Source organism: Nicotiana tabacum, chromosome 18 (assembly GCF_000715075.1).
Source record: "Nicotiana tabacum cultivar K326 chromosome 18, ASM71507v2, whole genome shotgun sequence".
NCBI lineage: Eukaryota > Viridiplantae > Streptophyta > Magnoliopsida > Solanales > Solanaceae > Nicotiana > Nicotiana tabacum.
The window spans coordinates 28,846,421-28,865,120 of NC_134097.1; the positions used below are offsets into that span (position 1 = coordinate 28,846,421).

At 36.2% G+C, this 18,700-nt stretch overlaps 2 protein-coding genes across 2 annotated transcripts; one reads left to right on the plus strand and one right to left on the minus strand.

The window, feature by feature from the left end:
- Window positions 1-241: 241 nt before the first annotated feature.
- LOC107828515 (uncharacterized) lies at window positions 242-17,840 on the plus strand. Its single transcript, XM_016655847.2, has 6 exons — window positions 242-600; window positions 704-759; window positions 1,366-1,420; window positions 3,775-3,855; window positions 3,932-4,174; window positions 17,393-17,840. The coding sequence occupies exons 1-5, from the start codon at window positions 369-371 to the stop codon at window positions 4,165-4,167; spliced, it is 660 nt and encodes a 219-aa protein (XP_016511333.1). The 5' UTR covers window positions 242-368; the 3' UTR covers window positions 4,168-4,174; window positions 17,393-17,840.
- On the minus strand, window positions 7,315-8,535 carry LOC142172460 (uncharacterized). Its single transcript, XM_075236083.1, has one exon. The coding sequence runs from the start codon at window positions 8,533-8,535 to the stop codon at window positions 7,315-7,317; it is 1,221 nt and encodes a 406-aa protein (XP_075092184.1).
- Window positions 17,841-18,700: the final 860 nt, after the last annotated feature.

An 18,700-nucleotide genomic window follows, 5' to 3' on the forward strand; every position in this document is an offset into this window, starting at 1 on the left:
AAATTTGGCTATTTTTGAATTTGTCCCGTGTTTTAAGTTTATAATATTTTAGACCCACGAGTCTCAACTGCAGTTTCTTGAGAAGTTCAATCTGAGACGGTCAAACTTTATTAACTTTGTAAATGTCAATTATTCTTCAAAAAATGGCTATTTGTGCAAAATTGCCTCGAAAGTTTAGGGATCATTGGCCCATTTATTACTTAAAACTCCCAGAACGGCCTATCTACTTTTTCCCTGTTTTGATTTGGGCTGAAGCTTCTGTTAAACCTTAGATTTCCCAGACAGAAAAGTCACAGTACCACACGAGTTCTCCCAAAACCTCTCTTTGTGCTTCCCCCGTACAATTTTCAGCAAAAAGTTCAAGCGAGATGGAACGAGTAGTAGAGAAAGAGATTGGTAGTAGTAGTAGTAATAGTAAGAACATCCCAGATTCAGTTATGGAAGCAGTGAAGAGAACCTCAAAAAATATGGAGGAATTAAGTAGTAATTTAGGGGAATTCTTGTCTCTTTACGATGCTGATGTTTTTATCGAAATGGGTCATCTCCCAAAGGCTCAATCTTTGCTTTTGTTAGCTAAAGTCACTACAACTCTCTTTGCATGTACTAATATTTACTTACTAATTCTGAATTTTGAGAATTTGGGTATTTTTTATATGTGAAATTATTGACTTGGGGTTTTTGTTTGTTTTGGAATTGGTTACAGTGAGGCTTAGATGTAAAGGGCTCAACCCAGATGATCACCCTGTCAAATTAGAGTTTGTATGTGTTCTTTCTTTGATATTTTGCCTTATTGCTATTCTATGGTGTTCTGTTTCCTTTTCTAAGATTCTTTTTTTAGGGGCTGGGGTTGCCATTATTTTTGGGGGAAGTTAAACATTTGGCCGCTCGCCCAAATATATTTACAGTCGCTAGCCACTATACATAAGTTATACACTAATTATACAGATATAATACATCTGCCGGTTATTTTTTGGTGTGTGTGGCTAGTTAAGTTAATTTCTATGCTTGAGACTTGGAAGTATAAGTGATGGTTATTTTTCCTTTTTCTTATTTGTCCTTAAACCATTTTTAGGCTTTTGAAGAGTTAAGTATTGCTTTATTTTCTCTTTTTTTTGTGTTCTGAACTGATATCCTGGTTAACATTTTCTATTAATTTTGGTGGTTTGTAAATTTTTTATGAAAGGTGTACTCCTTTTTCTATTTTTTAAGTCCCTTTAGTGGATAGATACCTGTTTTGGCTGTGATGGGTTAAGTTTAAGCTAAAGTTCTTTGTTAGAGATTCTGATTAATTGGTTGATTTGGTGAAAGTTCAAATTTAATGTCTGACATTCCTCTATTCTTTCTTTGTTCTTTTAATCAATATAGGAACGTTTGAGCTTGTACCAAGAGAAACTGCAGCAGTACATGGACTTGAATAAAGGTAAATTTGAATCTATCCATAAAATTGGGTGGTTATGGAATAGAAAAGGAAGTGGTGTCAGAAAGGGAGTTGATTTCTGAGAAAGTCATTGAACTAATGAAAATTATTTAAGATAGAGCCCGTTTGGATTAGCTGATTTGAAGTAGCGGATAAGCATTAGGTGCTGAAAAGCACTTTTAAGTGCTGAAACTGATTTAATAAATAAGCAGTTACGTGTTTGGATACAAGTGCTGAAATTGATAATAAGGTGTTGCAGTATTTGATAGAAAAGTGCTGATAAGCTCTTTTTTATGTTAAAATGACTTGAATTACCTTAGAACTGTTTACACTTAAGGCGTAATTTCTTCAAAATTTTAAATTCCAAATCGATTCAAATACAAAATATTCAATTTGTCATTTTATTTTAAATACAACTGTGATTAGATAAGATAATTTTTATGATAAATATAATTTATTTTATGATAATCATATAATCATAAGTTATAATAATTAATAAATTAACAAAATTTTCTCAGTAAAAGAATAAACATTTGAAGAGAAATATTGTCTTCATCACCACAACACTAAGAAAGCAATACACTAAAAATTCGATATGTCCCCGTTTATTACATACAGTTCAAAGATTAATACCCAATCGCATAGATACAAATATGCAAAGGAATAGAGAATTTGTTTACCTCAAATAGAAGAATTTCAGACTTGAAGAGGCGGGGGATTTAGGTTGAAAAAATACTTGAGGTAGTGAGTATCGATGTAGGAGTTTTGTTTTGAAAAGGAATATTTTAGGGATAAAATAGTAAAAATCTTGGTCAAACTTAAAGTGCTTATAAGCTAAAAATTCATAAGCTGGGGGTGATTAGCTTATGGGTTTTGGCTTATAAGCACTTTTAACTTTACCAAACGCGTAGATAAGCTGAAAAGTGCTTATAAGTTAGTTTGACCAGCTTATAAGCTTAGCCAAACAGTCACTTTACTTTGGTAACTGAAAAGTTACTCTATTTTGCACATTGAAAAGTCCTTTTACTCTGTTTTGTAACTGAAAGTTACGGTATTTTGCCCATTGTAACTAAAAAGTCATGGTATTTTGCCCATTGTAACTGAAAAGCCACTTTATGCTTCCAGGGGACATTTCTAGTTGCGCTTTGTCGATTTGGCATTTTTCTTTTCAATCCAACCGTCTAAAAAAATCATCTATTAAAACTATACCAACCTACTCCATGATCTAACCCTCTAGATCTTTCTCTTTTTTCTTATAAGAAAAACATAAAAGGAACCACATTACATTAAAACAAAGTGGTGCGGGCAATTAGTGTTTGTTTCTAGGCTATATCTCTATATATCTACAAAAAGATAGCAAATTCAAAAAGGATTTGGTAAATGATATATATATATATATATATATATATATATATATATATATATATATATATATATATAGACACACACACACACATATACACATAGTGTGGGCTGATTTATATAATAGACCAGACATGCTGCTTGGTTCTGTCATCTTTTCTGTTTTGTTCGTGTGAAGCCTCCAGTTATTTTCGAATATATACATGCATATCAATATATACCAATCAACTATGCCTCTATCTGGAATCAGTTGCACTCATTTTATTCCAACTAGAGGCTCTACAAATTACATATTTGGGTAAGCAGCTAAACAATTCTATAAATCTACGAACCAAATGATTCGAAAAGCAACACACCGGGGAGGTGTTTCAGATGATATGTTTGCACCTCTTTGTTTTAATTGAGTGTGGCTTTTGTTATGTTTTTCTTAAAAGGAAAAAGAGATAGGTCTAGGGGGTGGGGTCATGAAGTGGGTTGGTAGATGGTTTTAATGGATGCTTTTAATATTTTAAATGGTTAGGTTGAAAAGAAAAGTGTCACATTAGCAAAAGGCAACTGGAAAAGTCCTCTGAAAGTACAAAATGACTTCTCGGTTATAATGTGCAAAATAGAGCGACTTTTTAGTTGCAAAACAAAGTAAAGTGACTTTTCAGTTACAATGGGCAAAATAGAGTAACTTTTCATTTACAAAATAAAATAAAGTGACTTTCATAAATAGTTTTCATTAGTCCTGTGACTTGAGTTGTAATTAACTCGTCAGACAGGCTATGAAAAATATAAAGTACAGTGTCCCCCAATTTAATACTATTGTTTCTGACCAAAAAGAATTTATTGATCATCTTGATTTTGAAGAACTGGTGCTAGAGTAGAGCTTGAAATGATTTCTGTTTGTTCAGCATATAATAGTTTGTGTAAAAGATATGGTATTTAGAACCCTTCCTTGGTTTTCATAAGACATTTGAATGACATTGACTATTCTCTATTTGTCCTGTTAGCGCCATTGCGGCCATCAGCTACCATAAATCCGCAAGCTGCAACTCGCTTTATCGAGCATTCTTTGCCTGATCTTACACCGGGTAGCTGCTTAACTACTTCCAAATGTGTGTAAGTTACATCACATTTGTTTTGTTTTAAAACAAGTCTGTCTTGCAGAGCAGAGGAAACACATGAGAGAGATCAGTAAAGGCGAGGGGACTAGGATTAAGTATTTGGAAAGAGTTGTTCATAAGAAGAGGAAGTATCAGTCCCCTGAGCAGCAATCTGTTCGAACTGCTGCCCAGGAGTTTCTTGAGAAAGCTGCCCGTGAGCTTCTTGGTGAAAACGAGAGTGGCTTTAAGGGACCTTTGCAACTTCCTAAGGGTGATGACGAAGATCTACCTATGAGCTGATTTTCTGGTAGATTTTAAACTCATCTCTTCCAGTTTATATTCTCTGTCTCAGTGTCTCTATTTTATGGGTCTTGGTAGCTGCACTGCCGGAATGTTAATTTATCTTCTCAAAAGATTTTGTGAATTTTTTTTGATTCCAAGTGGATAGATATAAGATGCTTCTTTTGTTGTGTGGGGCGGGATACAGTTATTCAAATCTATCTATTATTTTGTGGAATTCTGTAGACAGATGAAAAAATATATATTTTCTACACGTCAAAAAAATGTATATATTCTGATTGAGCTTCATGTGCACCAACTTTAGTGCCTCGTTCAAATAATGGAGATACTAAGGACATTTATATACTTCAACTCTATTAGTAAGGCTTCATTTTTTACTTGTATGGAAAGAAATGAACAACACGTGTTTTGAGAGCAAAGAATGTGCAGCGTATGTTCTGAAATACAAATGCTTATATTTGTTTGCTTTTTGGATCTTGTTAAAAGATGTACACTTACAATGTATAGATACATATCCTGAGTTGCTCAATTTTCTTCAGGAGCTGTGAACTGTACTTTTGTGTTATTGTGCCTGAACATCTTGTACAGAACAACTCGATTTAATACTCTTAATTAATAAATCTTACTTGTGAAGGCTTCATTTCTGACTTTTTTTTTTGAATTGGTAACTATTGTATATATTATAAAAATCAGTACATTGGTTGCACTGAAAACCAAATTTACATAGAGAGAATTTGAAGATATTCTAATTTAACACCTAGCAGGATCCTAGTATGTCTATGATTGTCAATGTATCTTCTGTGTACATCTGATTGCACCAAAAACAAAATAGAAGAATACAATTGAGTTTGATCTTCTGCATTGGATTGCTTCTGTCTTCAAAACATCTAGTGTTCCTTTCCCTCCAGACTGTCCACCAGATACATACCGGAACCGTCCTCCATCTATCTCTGCTAGTTGCTTCAGCTCCAGCTTCTTCCCAGCTATAAATGACATCTTTAATCCTGTATGGCATTGACCATGAAATACCCCTAAGACTAATAAAGATTTTCCATAGTTGGTATGTAATCTTGCAATGTAGAAACAAATGGTTGACAGTTTCTGCATTTTCCCCACACAGAAAACATCTTGAACACAGAGATATTCCCCTTTTTATGAGATTATCCTGGGTTAAAACCGTCTCCTTTGCTAGTAGCCAAGTGAAGCAAGCTACCTTGTATGGAATCTTTGTTTTCCATATATGTTTCCAAGGCCATGTGTCTACCTGTAGATTGTCATGATTCATAATCTTATATGCATCCTTCACTCGGTAAACCCCTCTGTTGTGCTTCTTCCACCATATTGAATCCAACCCTTCCTGTAATCCTGTAAATGCTTCCAACTCTTTGTAGAGGTCAGTTATTCTTGTTATCTCTCAGTCATTCAGCTGTCTTCTTATAGCTATTTCCCATCCTTGACAACTCCTCATTTCAGCTACTGTCTTATGCTGGTTTTGTGCTAAACCGAACATATCTGGGTATCTTTCCTTTAAGCTACCAATTCCTAACCAGTTATCATTCCAGAAAGATGTGTTCCTTCCATTGTTCACTCTTATGGAGGAGTGATTTCTCTGATGGATTTCCACACACTTACTCCATGTGATGTTCTGACTCTTTTTGACACCCAATTGTTTTCTTCACCATACTTTGCTTTGATCACTTTGGACCATAAAGATTGGGGTTCTTTAGAGTACTTCCATAACCATTTAATTCTAAGAGCCTTGCTTTGGTTCTTCAAATTCCTTATCCCCATACCACCATGTTTTTTATCCATTGTTAGCGTCTTCCAATTGACTAGATGGAAGACCTTTTTCTCCTTATTGCCTTGCCAAAGGAATGTTCTTCGGAGTTTGTCCAATCTCTGTAAAATGCCTGCTGGAATTGGGAACAGAGACATCATGTAAGTAGGTAGAGAGTCTAATACTGAGTTTATTAAAACTAGCCTACCCCCCAATGATAGGTACTGCGATTTTCATCTTGACAACTTCTTCTCACACTTTTCTATGACTGAATTCCAGATTTCTTTTGATTTGGATCTTGCACCAAGTGGCATCCCAAGGTAAACAGTTGGTAGGGACCCAACTTCTCCACCCAATATCTGAGTCAGTTGCCCCATGTTGTTAACTTCATTAATGGGAAAAATATTGCTCTTTCTCCAGTTAATGTGTAATCCTGATACTCCCTCAAATAAAACCAAAATGATCCTTAAGAATCTAAGTTGGTCTTTTTTAGCATCACAGAAGACTAGAGTATCATCAGCATATTGGAGATGTGTGATCTCTAGATTGTTAGCCCCACTCCTGTTTACCTCAAAGCCTTTAACCCATCCACTGACTTTAGCTGTTTTGATCATGTTGTTCAATCCTTCCATGGCTATGATGAATAGAAAGGGAGATAAAGGATCACCTTGTCTGAGACCTCTGTGTGAATGAAAATAACCTTTCGGACATCCATTTATAAGAATGGAGAATTTCACAGTAGATATGCAAAATTTCATCCATCTAATCCATTTTTGCCCAAAACCCATTTGTTCTAACATTCTTAGTAGGAAGCTCCAGTTCACATGATCATAGGCCTTCTCGATATCCAATTTGCATAAGATTCCAGGTTCTTTCCTTTTTATTCTTGAGTCCACAGCCTCATTAGCAATCATCACTGCATCAATTATTTGTCTTCCTTTGATGAACGCCATTTGTTGAGCATCAACAATTTTCCCAACCACCCTCTTAAGTCTTTCAGTTAAGACTTTTGATAGCAGTTTGTAAAAGCTCCCTATCAGACTGATCGGTCTGAAATCTCTCAATTCTTTCGCACCTGTCTTCTTTGGAATCAAAGCTATATATGTTGCATTGAAGCTTTTCTCAAACATCTCCTGTGAATGGAAGTTGTTAAAAGCCGCCATGATATCTTCCTTCAAAATGTCCCAACACTTTCTAAAAAATCCCATATTGTATCCATCTGGACCTGGAGCCTTGTCACTTGCACACATTTTCAAACTGCTCAACACTTCTTGTTCCTCAAAGTTACTCTGTAAAGACTCCCTTTCCGATTCAGAAATGCTTGAACTATTTTCGAAATTGACAGTTGGTCTCCACTGTTCAGGTTCTGTTTATAGCTCCTTGTAGAATTCAATGATCTCGTTCTCTATTCTTTCTGGATCCTCGATTACTTTATGTCGAATCGTTATTTGGTCAATGTTGTTGTTTCTCTTGCGTGCATTTGCAGTTCGATGGAAATTTTTTGTATTCCTATTCCCTTCTTTGAGCCACAAAGCTCTTGATTTTTGTCTCCATGCAAATTCTTCATTCTTGAGATGCACCTCAATCTCCATTAGAGTGGCTGCTTTCCTGACTGATTCCTCCTCTGTCAACTCTCTTAGTTGTTGCGTTGTCTCAAAATCTGCTAGTTGACTTAGCATTTTTTTTTTCTGCATTCCCAAATTGCCTTCGTAACTTCTGCTCCATCCTTTTAGCTTGCCCTTGAGAGCTTTTAACTTGCAAGCTAGAATGTAATCAGGTCTTCCTGAGAATTCAAAGGATCCCCCCCACTCTCTAATTCTGTCCTCAAAACCTTCCACATTCAGCCACCAATTTTCAAACTTAAAGTATGATTTAGCTTGTTCCCACGCACCACAGTCTAGAGCCACAGGTGAATGGTCCGAAATGAGCCTTTGTTGGATAGTTTGCTTGATGTTTCTGAACCTTACGTCCCATTCTTCTGAAATAAGAAATCTATCAATTCTTGAAGCCGCTGTATGATTGTCCCCTTTGAACCAAGTGTAGTTTCCTCCTTCAAGTCGAAGATCTATCAACTCCATATCTTCTATAAAATCCGAAAACTCCACCATCGCTCTTGACCTTCTTGAACATTCCCGTTTTTCAGAAGGATACCTTGTAACGTTAAAATCGCCACAAACCGCCCAAGGACCTTCCATCAATCCCCTCACTGCACCAATTTCACTCCATACTTTTTTCCTTTCTATTCTACAATTTGGAGCATACACTCCTGTTATGTGCCATTGAAAATTCTGTAGAAGAGCTTCAAACTTGCACGTCAAAGTGTATGCACCAGTCTGTAACATCTCCCCTTTCCATACTCTGCAATCCCATAACAACAAAATCCCCCCTCTCGTGCCGCTAGCTTCTAAACTTGCATACCTCACCCATCTACCACCCCATATTTGCCTGACTATTTCCTCGATATCCCCCTTGACTTTTGTTTCTTGCATGCAAATAATGTCTGCCCTCCAATTCTGCACTTGACTTTTTATTATCTCCCTTTTCTTCTTATCGTTTAAACCCCTTACATTCCAGGAAATTACTTTGATCATCATATAGAAATGATTGATAAGTCTCTTCCCCTACTCCTTTTCCCATCACTCTTGAATTTAACATCGAAAGACGTTAAACCTTTTAATTCCAGTGATCCTTTGAATCTTTGTTTCTTCACCTCCAGCTCTGTCTCCACCCTTCTTACCTGTCTGCAGCTGTCAATTTGCATTAACAATTCCAATGCTTCTTCTTCATGTCCTTGGAAATCCACTCCAAACATTTTCCCCAATTTGATCATATTTTGGTGGACCCATATTGTTGCATCCATGTCTTTATCCAATAATGGATTGTGTTGCTGAACTGCTAAAGGATTCACCTCCTCGATTTCCCACTCTTGAATAGAGCTAAATCGCTTTAGATGTTCCAGAGTACTTCCCACGTGATCATTCCCCATCTTTGAGTTTATGCTTTGCTCCCCTTCCTTCTGTTCCAAACTTGCTGAATCTGCTCCACCTTCTGACTGACTGCAACTGGTAATTGTTTCCTTTTGCATACTTTCAAGATTCACATTAAGGTTTTGCTCCCCTGGAGATGACTCTTTTGCCCCCGAGTGAGAAGGTCCTCCCATTTCCTCGATATAAGGCTTCAGCCCAGTAACATCAGAGAACTTACACGAGAGGTCATTAAAAATGACTTGTGCAGCCATATCGGGGTCATAGGATTTCAGCTTGACTTTTGACACTTTACTGTTTTGATTCATCGAAGTTGAACCTTGTGTAAATTGTCCACTTGCCTTTCCTTTACCAGTGTTTAGCTCATACCGTGTCTTTCTTTCAGCCCAGATTGGGATGAAAAATTTGGTACCGTCTCTTTCAATCCCCACCTCATTGGGAGTCTTCCTGCCATCACCAGCAATTTTGATTCTTGCCCACTTAAGATGGTTTTTGAGATCAGTTTCTTCTTCTGTAGCTAGCCAACCCCCACAGAGATCTCCTATTTCTTTGAAGATCTTTTGTGACCATAGATGTACAGGAATCCCCATGGCTCTAATCCAGCATGTTTCCTCAATTTGTGAGTTTGGAATGCAACCGGCAGTATGATTCCACCAATCCAGATGAAGCTTGAATTTTTTCCATCTCCATTCTCCTCGCACAATCTGCTCTGCCATGAATCTGTTTGGAAATTCAGAAAGAAACATGTTTCCTGTCATTTCATATATGTTTACTCCGTATGCTTTGTTCCATGACGCACTAGCCCATCGCCTTATATCTGCTAAAGTGGGTCTCTCATTAATTTCTTCCCCAAAAGACCCGATAATGCATCTTTTTAGTAGGCCTGTGTCCTCTCCTCCAGTAGGGTCCAAAACAGAGATACCGCCATTGCTCGTGCTGACCCTTGCCTCTCGAAGCGTATTGGATTGCCATTTACTCTCCTTAACTGCTTGGGCATAAGGGAAATTGTCCACAGTGTTTCTAGGTGGTACTATGGGATTCAACTTGATGGTCTGATATATGAATCTCTCTATCTTAGCTGCTATGTCTTTCCAACCAGAATTCAAAGTTAACTCTGGGATTATAATCACTGACCTCCCTTCTCCCTTCAGTGACAGAATACTCATATATCTTCCATGGGTGTTAAATTTCCTAGTGCAGAAATGTTCTGTCAATTGCTCCTTGTACTTCCATCTCTTCACTAGATTATTTTGATCTGTCGACGCTTCTTTAAGTGTAAAACATATCCATTCCATTGCCTTTCTACCCATGGATGATCTTCTCATCATGTTGCGGCTTCTCTCCACCCATTCAAACCAAGTGTCTTTGTTGGAGTTCCATCTGGTGATGTCAAAAGATTTGAATCCTGCGTTGAAATATATCCTGTTGTCTCCCATATTGTACAAGTCAGCTGCTCAGGTTCTGGAATTTTAGGGGTTGTTTAGAAGTTATCACAATGAGCTATAGAGCTTGAAAAAGAAAACAGAAACCGAAATTTCTGGACAGAGAAGGGTTCCCCGCCACCGGAAAAAATAAAAGTTGTCGGAATTCAGAACTAATTGTATGGATGTACTCGGAATTTCCCAGCGAGTGTTCTGTCCAAAACGAAAATTTTGAAAAGTGGCCGGGATTGAGCTCACGCGCCGGCGCGTGGTGTTTGCCTCGCCGGAATGAGCCGCGCGTGGCGGCGCGTGAGGGGTTGTTTGTCGGCGCTGTTTTCAGAGGGTCGGTCGGAATTGAATAACCATGCTAATGGTGTTTATGGATTCTCAAGATTCCTTGTTCTCAGGCTCCTCGGGGAGTGTGCCCGAGAGCTCAAGAAAGTAGAGAGAGAAAATTTGTCAGATGACTTGCTATGTCAAAGCAAAAAACGGCTTCATTTCTGACTTATGTATTGTATTTCCTGAAAATCTGCGCATCTAGTTGTTTTTTTAAATATGGAATAACAGAATTGAAGTTTGAGAAGAGATTGATGAAGCTGGAGGTTCAAGAAAGATAAACCAGTATAAGGTTAAAATTTGTGCCTAGAAAATGGTCCATAGCATGTCGCTAGTAAATTATATCACATGTTGATTGATTAGCTTGGTTGAACCCTTTTAATCAGGAGAATGGCATTTCTTTCGTTGTTCACCTATACTTAATGTAATAGCTCTGTCATACCCGTTGAACCACTGTTTTCGGATTAAGAAAGTACAACCATCTGTTAGTACATTCTGTGGACCTTTTCTTTTTGAGGACCATGGGGTATTGAACAAGTATTCTTTTGCAAATTTATGGATTTTTGATAAGTATGTAGCGAGATATGATAATGACCAAAATTTGTAATTGAACTGCCGTCAGTTTTAATCTTTAAAAATTGTTTTACTATGGGTGAATCATCTAGTTTAAAGTGTTTTTAAAATGCTCTTATCTCAAGGGCAGTCATATTCCCTCCTTTTTTTTTTTTTTTTTATGATGAAGAAAGAGAGAGAGAGAGAGAACTCATATTCCCTTCTTTCTTATTCTAGTGCGAATGCTATGTCTATTAGCATATAGTTAGATAAGATGGATCAAAATTTATGATAGAAGCGCAATCAGTTTTGAATTTAAAAAAATTATTATACTATGGTAGAATCATCCATTTCAATGTGTTCTTGTCGCTCTAGTCGCTAGGAGATTCCTTTGGATTTCCTTCTTAGTTCTTTCTTACTTTAGTGCACATCTCTTTTAAAGTCTGATCTATGTAGTCAATCCCTAGTGATCTTACTTGGATGAACTTTCACAGAAGCGTATTACATTCGGGCCTTCATTTCCTAAAGAAAATCATATCACATACCTGTCGGAAAAAAAAAGACTGAGTATTATTATGTAATCGCAGCACTTGCCTGGAAATCCATCCTTACTTACTGCTTTTGTGGACCTCGCTCCCTGATATTTCAAACAAGATTTTCCTCATCACCAACTCACCGTTGCATTCCACGGCTTCAATTACTTCCAACTGAATTTTGTAGCTGAAATCAATTCAGCTTCAGTCATTCAGGTTGAAGAACATCATTTCACATGAGCTTTATTTTTTCACTTTCTTTTATAGTTTTGACAGTTTACCAGAACCTAGATCTTACATGGTCCCATTTTGCCTAGCTAAAAATATGAGTTTTCTCCTTTGGATGAGAAACAGAAAAACAGATGAAAGGACAAGAAGATAGTGGCATGCTAAGTTATAGTTCAATTCCCTGTAGAGTTTGTGACGGAGGTTATCTCTTTTTCTATTTTCTCAATTCCCTGTGGAGCTGTGACTAAGGCTATCTCTTTTTCTATCTTTAAGCAAATTTTCAATGTTTACCGAGGATCTTGTATACTGGTTGCACACACTTAACCCCTCACGTGTAGTTACATCACGAAGAGGGAGTAGATTCTTCGAGGAGATGTGGATCCAATTACCAGTGTGCTGCTACCCTCAACTAACCTCATAGTGAATCAAGTCCATTCCCAAAAGGAAATTTAGAGTGCAGTTGGTTGATGTACATATAAACTTCTTCTACTCATCCAGAACGAAACAACAAATGATTTCCTGAGGTTATTATACAATCGTCAGTAAAATATTATGGCCAAAGAGATTCCTTTTGTCATGTGATCTACTTTTCATCAAGGGATAAGAAAGCAATAGCTTTAACCTGTAGCGGCATCTTTTAGGAACTTGTGAAAAGGTTATGGTGAAAATGGATTTGTATGATTTATCAGAGGCTCTAATTTAGATATTGGCGATGAAACCTCTACTGCTTTGTTCTTAGTCACATTCATCTTATTAATTAAGAAATGCAATCCAGAAATATTGATAGGGACCATGGCGCTTACCATCTTCCACTTGGTTTGGTGTTTAAATCTAGATCCTTGTAATAAAATAAGTTTCCTTCCCAAAAATACTGAAGGGCAACAACCAAAAAGAAAAATGAGAAAGGAAAAAAGGGGTTAGGAGTAGAAAAAAAGGAAATATATATCTAAGATAAGTCATGAATTTCTTTATAAGGGCAACTTCATGCACTAAGTTTGCGCTATGAGTGCGGTCCGGGGAAATGCGGACCACAAGAATTATGATTTACAAAACCTAAAAGAAATAGAGAATCTAAAAAGAAAAGAGCGATTCTCTACAAAAGACACCCAATTTTCTATATAATTTGAACTTCATGAATGCGCTTAAAAGTGAAATAAGGAATAAGAGATTGTTCTTTAATTATACAAAATCATTCTTTATTCCTTTAACTTTTCCCCCCCATTTCTCTCTTTTCATACAAACCTACAAAAGTGTTATTAGAACAGCATCCCATTCCCGACGTCTTCTTTTCCATCTTCTAAAGGCCCACTTCCTCGTCTAAAAGTTCAACTGAAACAATACCTCATTGAGAGTTCGTGGCATCACTCATTATAGTCCAAACAATCTCCATAGTCAACTACTGACAATTTGGAGGGTGGTGATTCAGGTCTTCACCCGTACTCTTCCACATAAAACTCGAACTGACTTGTAGGGATGTCAATGGTTCGGTTCGGCCGGTTTTATAAAATTTGTACCATACCAATTTTTCGGTTATTCTATATGTATAACCAAAATTAGACTTTTAGAAACCATACCAATCATGTCGGTTTCTCTTCTGTATTGGACGGTTTGGTTAATTTTCCGGTATTTTTTTAAATGTCATTTAAAAATCACTAGTAGAAGCAGAATGCAATAACATTCGTACTTTTATAGGACTTGGCAGACATTTTTACTATTTAAAGGGTGATGAATTAAGAAAACATGAAAGATGGCCAGAGTATAGATCCATCAACTATTCTACAGCAACGCAAAAGAAACTAAGCAAAGATAAAGGAAATATAAATCACACGAGTGGAAAGATATTAAGCAAGTTGGGACTCAAGAATAAAGTCTATAGAAGATTAAATATTTGAAAATATAAATTTTGAATCATACGAAAGGAAACATATTCAATACATTGTAGTTTGCTAATCAAAATCGCTAGAATATGTTGTGTGGTGCTAGTGAATATGCTGGAAAAAAATTTAGTTTCAATTAAAGTAGCATAATAGGTTTGGAAATTAGGATTTTGAGTTTAATTACTTGTTGGCTTGTAACCATTTTCATAATTCCAAGGCCCAAGGAAAAATTTAATGCTTTATTATTTTTAAACTTTAATATATAAATATATTTTTTCGTAAATTTATTCGGTACGATTCGGTAATTTTTTCGGTTTATTTTCATAAAATAAAAAACCTATCTTAATTATCAATACGGTTATAGATTTACATAAAAACCTACAGTTTTATTAAAAGAAACTTAAAAATCGGTTCGGTGGGGTACGGTTCGATCGGTTTAGTCGATTTTTAAATATCCATTGACACCCCTACTGACTTGTGTGATCATCTTCCTCAAATTTTCGACTGTAAAAATCGTATCCCTCACTGCCAGTCATGTGAAAAGTAACACTGTTGGTACCGTGGGTATTTAAATTGAAAGGTGCATAAATACAACTCCTCCTTGACCACGAGCTTATTGTAACAGGATCCATTACTCCCGCCTACCCCTACAGATCCTGATTTTTATCTGAAGTGTTTTGATTGTGAAACAATTCAATCAGAGGTTAGACTTCCATGATTTCCAGTCTTGGAAAGATAATTAATGAGATAAGTAATGCTAGGGTCTGTAATTTATTATACCTAGCACCCTTAAGATCTATAATTGGTAGATAATTGAAAAAAATTCTCAATATTAAATAAACATTTAGAGCACTAGTAGATCTGAAGAATTGGATGGGTACAACTTTGTAATCTTGGATGGATCACTTCTACCACTTCCTTTGTTGTCTTATGAAGTAATTGTGGTTTTATTAGTGAAAGCAGCTAGGGGATGCAAAGCATACAAAAAGCTGTTGTAGCTCCTATATAAAATGAGGAGCAAACAAAATCAGAAAACATCTTACATTATTTACAGTGTTCAATTTGCTTTAACAAAAAGGTTCAAGAGACATTTTGTTCTGAGTTTGGGCTTGGTGGTGAATTCTCCTTCAAAGTGCCTCAGGTTTCTTTCCTTCCATAATGCCTCGGAAAATCACCAGCAATAATGGTTTGCCAGTCTTTTTGTTGATCTGTCCAAGCAAAAGAAGTTTTTGCTGTTTGAGACATTACATGTTGGACTCCAGAGGCACAAAACATGTTCCAAATATCTCTCATTGTACTGTAGTGAAGGATTTTCTGCAGCAAAATTGCACAAATAGCATCTGCTGCATAGCACTAGTCCCCTCCTATTGAGGTTTTGCTTGTTTAAGGCAAACCTCCTGCCAGCTAAAACAAGCATAGGAAATGCAAAATGTCCCAAAATTAAGATCAGCATATATTATTTTCTAATTATGCTATAATAAGAACAGACATGTGATCCAAACACATTGACAAAGCAGCTTTTAGAGCCAAGGTACTGACATGACAATTACTTATTGAGCACTGCTCCTTCCTTCCTAATTTGATTGAAAATCTTTCCTGTTTTGTCCGTTCGGTAGATTTAAACCTTTCTATATTTTGAATCTATTTAATGCTTTCTTGTGGATCCATCGGGCACGAAAACAAATACTTTGGTAATAATAAGGCTATTCTTTTGTATTTATGCATATTTTACTTCGATGATGTCACGAGTTCGAGCCGTGAAAACAGTCTCTTGCAGAAATGCAGTGTAAGACTGTGTACAATAGACCTTTGTGGTGTCCGGCCCTTCTCCGGACCCCGCGCATAGCGGAAGCTTAGTGCACCACACTGCCCTTTGTTTCTTGCATGAACTACTTGTCCAATCAAATCACCAAACAAATTGGGACAGAGGGTTTATTTTAGTTTTGGTGCCAATATATGTCTACAATTTCGCTCAATAGATTTCCTTAGCTCACAGATGATATGCATCAGACCTTTAACTAGTCGCGTGGTGATTGTTGATTTTATTTTTGCAACTTCCTTGGATATATGAAAGTTTCATATTTTCTTTTAGGGAAATAGTTTTATTAATGTAAAGAGGGTAATTCTGCAAAAAAGTGGATACAAAAAGTAGAAATTGGAAATTTCCATCCATACAACTTCTCAGTTTGTTTCGAGTAAATCTTGAGTAGTATCATTTAGTGCTATTGTCAACTTCAAGTTTCTTGCTGTATTTGCTACTCAATAAGTGATATTGGTACCTGTGCTTGGTAGTACCGAATTAAGTTAGTTAAAACATGTATGTTGCTACCTGCAAGAGTGTGTCTTATTGCATGTAAACTGAATCATCTCTAAGAGAGGAAGCTGGTGCTCACTTTTGCTGAGTAACACAGTTTCAGGCATCTTGGCTTAGCTAATGATGAAATATCAAATAGCATGAGTAGGCTACTCTCAATCGCTAATGCTTTCTAGGGGTCTTTGGTCTTGTTGGAGATTCTTATGTAGGAAATATAGAGAACTTCTAATCCTTTTCATTTTTATTTTTATTTTGTATTATGTTGGCGTGAGATAAATTTTAATGGTGAACATGTTTAGTGAGGATACATATAGCCGAATCTCTTAACTTATTTGGGACTGATGCATAGTTGTAGGCTACTCTCAATCACTACTAAACTGCTTTACCTTTTTTTTTGGCCGCTGTGTGGAGTAGCTAGAGAATTATACGATAAAGAGGAGGTCTAAAGTGACTTGATGATTGCTTAGATGTTCTAGATTGAAAGGAAGCGGGAGGAAAGAAAGTGGAAGAGTTATCACGAGTTTGATGAATCTGGGAATGGAGGGATAGGAGAGGAATACGTTAATAACAAGAGCGTAAGTTTCTTTACGTTCAAAGTTAGTGGAAACAAAAGGAAAGAATTCCTGTTCTTTGAAGTTCCCTGTGATGCCGAAGAAGATGCCCCCTCGGCTGTTTCTTTCATTTCTCTCCCTTACTGTTCAAAACGTCTTTACATAAAGCAAACATAAAATTCATGTTTCTACAGATCTGATTGAGTTTTTGGCTGAAACAAGATGAACGAGAAAAGTTTGTTTAGTCTTCTGCAAAGTTTTGGCTAGTCAAAAGCTTTCAGAAAATTATAAAAATGCCATTAGAACCTGAATCATAATAAATAACAGACATGTAAAACTTTGGTTGGAGTATGTTTTAACGCTTTGTAAGTTGATCTTTTGTTATAACTATTCTTAGTTTTTGATGTGTTAACTTCCAGTAGTTTCATTTTATTTAATTTTCATATTTTGTGATACCCAATTGTCTTATGATAACCAGCCAGAATTAATTGTTTTACTTCAGTTGAGCTGTAAACTCTTCCCATAAAGCTTGCAAAGAAACGTAACTTATACCTGAACAGACCTGTCATACAAAACATGTTTCTTACTAATAAATGTCTGACATGCTTTGGCCTTATCGTACTTTTGGTTAATCATGGTGTAAATTGTACAGATGCAGAAATTCTCTTTTGCTAATGAAGCCATGCGACGGGCGCACCAGATCGAGTGTTGATGTGATCTTCAAGCAACTTCTTCTGAGTTCCAGCCTATGAAGGAGATGCTCAGGTTGTCTATGAGCTTTCATCAAGTGCTACTTTTTCCGCTGATTGTTGATTCAAGTTAAACTAGAATACAGTATGCTTTCAGTATTTTAGCTATGAATCCAAAGTTGTTCCTTGTTTGCTGTAAGGTTTGTTTATTATATAAGAAAATATACAGGTTAGAACAGGAGCAGTTAGTAGGCAGTTTTGTGGACAATAGTGCAGCAAAAACTAGAAAATATCTTTTGTAGTTTCTTTTCTTTTCCATGGATCCTTTTGTCATGCATTACACCTTTCAACTAGTTTGTAAAGAGCCTGTTTACCCTATCAAATGCAGATTGTATCTTCAACAATGATAAAGGTGACCTAATCCCCCTTGCTTTCAGTGTATATTATCAGCTTACTCTGTGTATGTCATCTGAAGGAAGAGTCTTTTACGGAGTCGATAATCGAACATGTCAGTATGTATATATAAGGGGAAAAAAAATTCATTGAAAGAAAAATGGATTATAAAGTAGTACAGTTGGTTTGTCGTTCAAAAGATGGATGTTTGTGTTATGGTATTTCTCTTGGCCAAATTCCGAGTTTGGTACTCTTCTTGATAAGTTATTTCCATATAACCCTTACCATCTTACCCCATAGGAGGAGAGGGAGAACGACAAATATGATTAGTTTGAAATGACAAAATTCATTTAAGAAGATGTCAAATGCGTGTCTCAACAATCGTTATTTGCTCAGTCTTCAAATAAAATTCACAGTATACTGCACTATTTCTTGTGGGAGCCGAGCCATTATGTTTTATTTCTTTCTTTGATGTATTAAAAAATCAATTGTTAGAACATGAGAAGGCCAAAAATGTCCCTCAACTATTGGAAATAGAACACAAATGCCTTTTGTTTGACTTTTGGTCTAAAAATGTATCTAAACTATTAGAAATAGGATAAAAATACATGACGGAGCATCTTTTGGAAAAATGATAGTATTATTTTTGGTTTGTTCCATATATAGCAGATTCTTTTACAATACTAGCATATTACAAAGGTTATATGCACAATTAATGAGTAACACTAATTGCGGGATCAATTTTATCCTTATTTATCTAAATTTGAGTTGCTTGATCTAGCATTTAAATCTCTCTCTCTCTCTCTATATATCTATCTATCTATTCTAAATTTCTGTCTCTTAAATTAGCATTCAACTATTCTCTGAATATTTCCAGT

Excerpts from the sequence above, each read along its gene's own strand:
- LOC142172460 (XM_075236083.1), bottom strand. The coding sequence starts at position 8,535 with ATGATCAAAGTAATTTCCTGGAATGTAAGGGGTTTAAACGATAAGAAG.
- LOC107828515 (XM_016655847.2), top strand. The coding sequence starts at position 369 with ATGGAACGAGTAGTAGAGAAAGAGATTGGTAGTAGTAGTAGTAATAGT. Across the intron at positions 601-703 it reads CACTACAACTCTCTTTGCAT|TGAGGCTTAGATGTAAAGGG; the intron begins GTACTAATATTT and ends AATTGGTTACAG. Across the intron at positions 1,421-3,774 it reads GTACATGGACTTGAATAAAG|CGCCATTGCGGCCATCAGCT; the intron begins GTAAATTTGAAT and ends TTGTCCTGTTAG.